Source organism: Etheostoma cragini, chromosome 17 (genome assembly GCF_013103735.1).
Source record: "Etheostoma cragini isolate CJK2018 chromosome 17, CSU_Ecrag_1.0, whole genome shotgun sequence".
NCBI classification, from domain to species: Eukaryota; Metazoa; Chordata; class Actinopteri; order Perciformes; family Percidae; genus Etheostoma; species Etheostoma cragini.
In genome coordinates this window covers 21,808,031-21,814,823 of record NC_048423.1, presented here as the reverse complement: position 1 = coordinate 21,814,823, position 6,793 = coordinate 21,808,031, and the positions used below count along the sequence as shown (strand labels likewise).

Sequence of the window (6,793 nt, the reverse complement as noted above, 5' to 3'; positions counted from 1 at the left end):
TGACATCTTTATTTATTTTTTAATGCCATGCGAGCTACCCCCACTGCCTTTGCGATTGACAGGTAAATCGCGATCAACGTAATGAGCACCCCTGAGATAGACGATTAATAGAATGCTAATTTAGCAAGCTAGCACACCCTAAAGAGACTTCAGTCGTGATGATAGCTAGATAGTTACTGTTAGCCTCTAGTCAGCTAGCAGCTAGCAACTATCATCACAGCAACCCAAACCTGGCCTGAACTTAACTCCAGTGCCGGGTGCTGCGCTAACGGCGGTTTAATGATTGTTGGGAAACAGATCTTATCAGACCCAGGCACCCGAGTCAGAACAATGTTGATCGATGACGTTAGCGCCGTCTGCTTTGCGGTAGGTTTCCACACAACGAAATTTCTTTCTCTTGTGGTCTTGCCTGTTGTTTTCACAACCTCGCCCCCAAGTTATAATTTTGCTGGCCAAAATTCGCAAGGTGATTTGCTCTATTTGTATATCAAGTATCAAAAATGCCCTGTCATTCAATTAAATGGGAGCAGTATGCTGGATGGAGCCGGTTACCTCCAGGATCTGTGGTGAGCTAGGCTAGCGGTGGGTGCATCAGACAGTTATGACACGCACAAAGATGAGAAGGGTATGTATGGACTTATCTAACTCTGTGGGATATGGTGAATACGCTAAAGTCCGAATAAGTTGGCGGGCTCCTTTAACAGCATACAACGACCACTCACTCATCAGTCAGGTCCTCACTGAATAAGGGTTTTATCAGCTATGGAAATCCATTCATCAAGTCTATTCATAGCTGACAGCCCAGGAAGTTATGAAAGGAGTGTCTCTCTCACTCCCCTTCTCTAATGACACTCCTCTAGCCCTCATACATATAAATCCCTCAAATGTCATTTCACAGTGACTGCTCTCGCCATTCTGGAGATTTAGATTGAAATCAGATAAGGTCCACAAGCTAGGTAGCTCAAAATAGGATCTCTTTATTGAACCCATACATAATAATGTCAGTTTGTGTATTATGGTTATGGCTAAGGAGCTAAGGCTTATTGTCCATTTCATACACTGGCATTTGGAAAACCTAAAACAAAATCTGCTATCACATGTTGGTTGATCCATTCTCAGGTCCTCTGAGAACTCCACATAGTTCTGCAGTCGTCACATACACTGTATACTGTGGGGCATATATGACAAATAAGTGTGATTCTTTTACGAAGAGAAACACATTACTAGTTGTTAACAACATCATTACGTACTAACTGTATATTACCCCAGCTGATGGTAGATGAGGCAGAGGGGGAGCCAGACGCTGTAAACATGCAGGGCTCAGCCCAAACCTAGTGAGGGTCAGCTATTTGCACTTTCTTTTCAAGCCATTTGACAATAGAAAGCCTAGAAATCTGTACATCATTTGGGAGAAATTTAAAGTTGCCAAGGAAAACAATCATCCTGTAGAGCCTACATCCTGTTTGGTATCATTCTGAAACCAGAACACAACACATGTTGAGGATGACTCATTTTCACTCCTGCCACCTAAAATTTGCCTGAATTTCTGTTCTCTTTTAGTAGAGTTCACAGGATGGGGATATTTTCCCTGTAATATAACTTTTTCTTCATTGATTTGCCTGTCCAGTCAGAGGGACTGAAAGTACATAACAACAAGTTAGAGTTATTTTAAAACCCTGAAAGATTTGGGGCTTTAGAGAAAACATTTGGGAAAGTTGCCTCTAGCTCTGCCCCTGAGATGAAGATGTCACATGTTCATAATACTACCCTCTTAGACAAAACACTATCATAGTGTACATAGGTTTGATTGAGATCTTGGTCTGACATCTATATTTACAACTAGTTGTTACTAAGCCTATAACTGTGTGTTTACTCAGAAATGTCCATGGAGGTTAGACAGGATAACTTTGGCTTTGGATTTGCATGTTAATTGTCCTAAGGCATACTGAGTGGTGCTGTGAAAAGTCCAGTCCCTGTGGATCACAATGGCCTAACTTGAATGACATTAACCTCTGTGGATTCACTCGCCTTGGAGGTGACATCCAAGTGGTGGAAGTCATTGCTGGTGATGATGAAGACGATGGAGGAGGAGCTAAAAGTCACCCTCTTCTTGGGCCGGTGCCTGCTGCTGCACGACCCGGACATGACGATGGGTCGGATGGGCCGCTGGACCGGAGCCAGGGGCCTCTCTTTGACGCTGCGCTGCAGCCAGGTGCGCCGCGAGCAGATCAGCTGCAGCGGCCAGCGGCGGAACTGTGAGAGGATAGAGGAGAAGCAGACAGAACAGATAAAGGGATGGTATTTAACACAAGGATGAAATTAGGGCTTCACGATATGAGAAAAGTTGTTAAATATGGCGATAACAATATTACTGGCAATAATTAAACAAATTAAAATGTACTCAGCTTTGCATTTCTGCTGCTTTCAGTATTTTGCTAAAATACAGCAAATTGCTTGTCAGTTTAAAACAAATGAGAGGAAATCCTTTTCAACATTCTTTTGTCGAACAAATTGACCATTGAATTTAATATAAAAGGTGCCACTAAAAAAGAATAGCTGTTGCTTTCGGCTGATATTTTCTCTTCAACCAAGACAAAAAAAATTGGAGGGACTTTTGGGATATGTCGCAACCTGCAGCAATGTGTACAGTGGCTATTGCGATAACGTTAAAATAAAAACGATATATTGTGCAGTCCTAGATATATACAATAAATATGTATACAAAAGATATGAGCCTCTCAAGGTTGCCAGCAAAATAAGACCTTCGATCTTTTCCTGCATTTTTGCATAACTTAACCTCTAAAGATATGTACAAAATTTCTTTTCTTTGCTGTAATTGTTAGGTCTCTGTAAATTATAGTGTGTTCTAGACCTACTCTATCTGTAAAGTGTCTCTGGGTAATTATTGTTATATTTGATACTATAAATATAATTGAATTGAATTGAAATTTAATTTAATTCTGCACTGTGTTACTGTGCTACGTTGTGTCAGAGCCGTTCCTACAAATGAAGGCTACACAATGTTTTTTTTATCGTCATTGCAATAAGGGCTGTAATCTCCCAGTTGAACAGTCGATTTATTGGTTGATACGTTCTGGCTTGACCAAAATTCTGATTGGTAAATTTTTTGCTGTGTTATTTCATCAAGTGGAAGGATAGACCGTTACAGTCTATGGGTGGAAAGCACTTTTTGCCAAGGGGGGTGTTTTCAGAGCATCCCTGTTTCACAGGTAACAGTCTGTCTTTAGAACACCCCCCTGTTTTCACTTTTTGGGATTAGCCCAACCCACTGGGGACAGATTGAAGACAGAGCCTTGTTTTAGTGGTTTGCTAAATTTTAATTTAATTGAGAGTGTTTAATTTACATTCAGAACCCCTCAACCATGTCGAAGACATCGCCAGTGTGGCAGCATTTTACAAAAATTGATAACGGGGAAAAAGTCGAATGCAAAGTTTGCCAGTAACAGTTTGGATATCGTAGCTCGACTACAAAGATGGCATATCACCTAAAAACGGTAAGCTAACTTGTCTGCGTTAGGTTGCCCTGTCTGTTTGGAGTAGGCTATATAAACATATCAGAGTAGGCATATTTCATAGTCTAATAATCGTTTTATAACTATAGGCGCACCCTCCCTTAACAACGGTAGCGTTCCTCAGACCCCGCTGGACCATCCAAACGCAAAAATAATATCACGGAAGGAATTGTGGACTTTATTGCTCAGGGTATGATGCCCATTGCTGTTGTGGAGGGCTGAGGTTTTAAGAACTTGTTAATATCCAGCGCCAGCACGCCACACCATCATGCATGGACTAACCCAAAATGTGAGGGACCCAAAGAGAAAGTTTCAGAGTTAATACAACAGCGAGGACTGTGGTCAAGCACTGAGCTTCTGTTCACCCCCCCGCAAGTCAATTTTTAGTCGAGATTTCAGGACTTTAGTCGACCAAGATTTTCTTTGGTTGATCACAGCCCTAATTGCAATATCAACTGGCGCAATAAACACATCTCGAAAGGCTACGATAGACAAGTGATTTTTTTTGTGTTAGTTGGAAGACAATATCAGTAGAAAACTCCACTTGAAAATGTAGCTGTCATTCTTTTTTCCTTAGTGGTGCCTTTTCTATTCAACTCAATGTTACATTTGTATAATGAAAGAATATTTCCTTTCAGATGTTTTAATTCACCAAGCAATTTGTTGTCCTTTAGAAGAATGTTGAAAGAAGAATCTGTTGATGTATACCAAGTAATATTGTAATCATTATTTTCAACAGTTATCACTCCTCATATCGTGCAACCCTACTACAAATGCTCCCAGCAGGAGCAGCCCTAGAGGAAAACAAATCACCACCCCTCATTGAGTGTCATGGATTTGCTTGATTGGTCCTAAAATGAACTCTAAGTTTAGCTTCTCCTCACTGCAGGGAAGGGAAAAACGGCTTAACGCACAGTGAGTGTTTAATCAGAACTAGAGCTGTTATTGGCCTAAAAAGTTAGCCCAACACAATTCGGCCGGAGCACAACAAGTACATTTTGATTGACAGCTTTTTAAAAGCCTCAACTAGTTTACAGCCCGATATTCAATTCAAATGTGCGCACACACACAGCTCTTTTGCTTTCTTTGCCAGTGTAACCAAAAAGTAATCGCCAGAGGTCGACCTCCGTTTCTGAGCAGCATCCAGCATCTCAGCATCCATTTTAACACTAATCGAAACACATCACCTGACCGCACACTTACCGTGCAACCTGGTGCACAAGCCCAGGCTTGGCCCTAGCATGTGTAATATGATAGAAATTAAGACCAAACCCAACAAAGATCTTTAGCTCTAATCAAAACTCTCCACATAGAATGTGTTCTGTGCCAGCAAAACATGGGCAGTGGTGGTTGAAATGTTTTTACTGACGCAACCCCTAACCAACTACACAGAGCAAGAAGGTAATTCCGGAGAGGTGCACAGTTTACCGATGTTTACAAATGATCTTCTATGCAGGAAAACCCTGCTTTAAGTAGCCCCAGAATGGAAAAATTGTCTATTATTTACAGAACTTTGGGACAACCAACCTTTCTGCTCATGAACACGTAGATGAGGGGGTTGTAGGCGGTGCTGGACTTGGCAAAGAAGGAAGGGATGATGGCCACTGTGGGAGAGACCACGTTCTTCCTGCCAAAGGCCTCACACATGGACACAACAGCGTAGGGCGTCCAACACACCAAGAAGCAGGAGATCATCAGCAAAAACATAGCAGCCACCTTCTTCTCGTACCGCAATGTCTTGATGATCTGAACCGTCTGAAGGTCCTGGATGGAGCGAAGCTAAAACAAAGAGAAGAGAGTAAGATGCCATTATAGGGGGGGGGGGGGGGCAGGCTGTGTATGTCAGGGTTTTTTGTGGCTCAGATGGCACAGAGTCTTTTTTGGGGGGGGGTAGTACTCACAGCAGTAAGCATGGTCCCCCCGCTTACAGTGGAGGCAATGCTACCTTATTTACAGAAATCTATGCATTTATAGTTAATTCTGACAATTTCAGAAACAAAAATGTATATTATGCTTGAGTAAATGAAAACTAAATAAACTAAATAAATTAATATGGTTTATTATATAAATTGAATATTTAAATAAATCACTGGGAGAGTCCAGTACAGCCTGATTCTAGAGTTAAAACTGAGATTAGTGATCCTATTCTATCTATCTATCTATCTATCTATTATATTCTATTATATAAGTTTATGTTCTGTTTGTTCAATGGTTTGCTCTTAAACACAAATGGAGAGGATTTAAATTGCTATTTTTATTCTCAATGCTTGTCATTTTGGTGAAGGTGATTTATGCTTTGGGGCTGGCTAAAACCACAAATTCCTCTATGCAGGAAAAACCCTGTATATGTGTCAAAAGTGGATTTTGGAAAGTTAATATAAGTGCATGTGAATTGTTGTAAGGATTTTTTAATAGGACTTATGGCGTGTGTTTTTAGGATTTTAGTGTTAGCATGTTTTTATTGTTTGCTGCATGCTTAAGTTTTATTACAGCTTTTTATTGCATGAACTGTTTGGGTCTTTACCCTTTTGACAAGACTGGAGCTCCTCCCCTTTTCATTCTCAGACCTAACGAGCTCAATGCAGGACAGGTGGGAACACCCTCAGCATAATGGGAAGCAGGTGTGGTAGGGTGGCAGAGCAGTGAAAAGGAGAAGACACGCAGGAGAGCGGGAGAAGGAAGAGAAACAGAAGATGTGATGCAGAGGAGCAGGAAGGAGAAACAGTAGGAGAAAAGGAACAGAAAGCAGAAGCAGAAGGAGAAGATGTGTCGCTGAGGAGCTGTTGAAACGCTGGGCCGGCTCATGCACCGACAAAGCACGGGCTGTGCCCAGGCGGAGGCAGCGGGGCAATGCCGATAACGGAACAAGGGAACCGGAGGCCACAGAAACCAACAGGATAAATGAAAGAGGGGACGCTGAGGAGCAGAGTGGAGGAGAGGTTTTTGGTTTTAAAAGTCCCTTTATTGGACCATTTTCAAATCACAGAATAACCCACAGACATAGACAAAAAAACAACTAAACAAACAATACAAAAAGTCTGTTGCATTCCATTCAAAACCTGAGCCCCAACTCCCACCCCACCCCCACGGAGCACAACACACCCTTTACAGCCCACACACTACTTAAACCCACCAAATTATCCATCAGCTGGTAATAAGAGTGCTCAACCCTTAGCCTGGCCCCCTGACCAGCCCCTTCAGCATCGGTGCCGGCTCCACACTGCGCACCCCCTGCCCCTTATTTCTACGGGACAGCCAGA

The 6,793-nt window shown here is 42.1% G+C and overlaps 1 protein-coding gene across 1 annotated transcript in view; it reads right to left on the bottom strand.

Moving 5' to 3' along the window:
* Positions 1-1,112: 1,112 nt before the first annotated feature.
* opn3 (opsin 3) overlaps positions 1,113-6,793 on the bottom strand; it is a 20,902-nt gene continuing 15,221 nt past the window's right edge. The window contains exons 3-4 of the mRNA XM_034899279.1: positions 5,061-5,312; positions 1,113-2,253 (exon numbers count right to left, since the gene is read on the bottom strand). Of these exons, the coding sequence (XP_034755170.1) occupies positions 1,981-2,253; positions 5,061-5,312 (525 nt within the window). The 3' untranslated portion in view covers positions 1,113-1,980. The remainder of the gene's footprint in view (positions 2,254-5,060; positions 5,313-6,793) is intronic.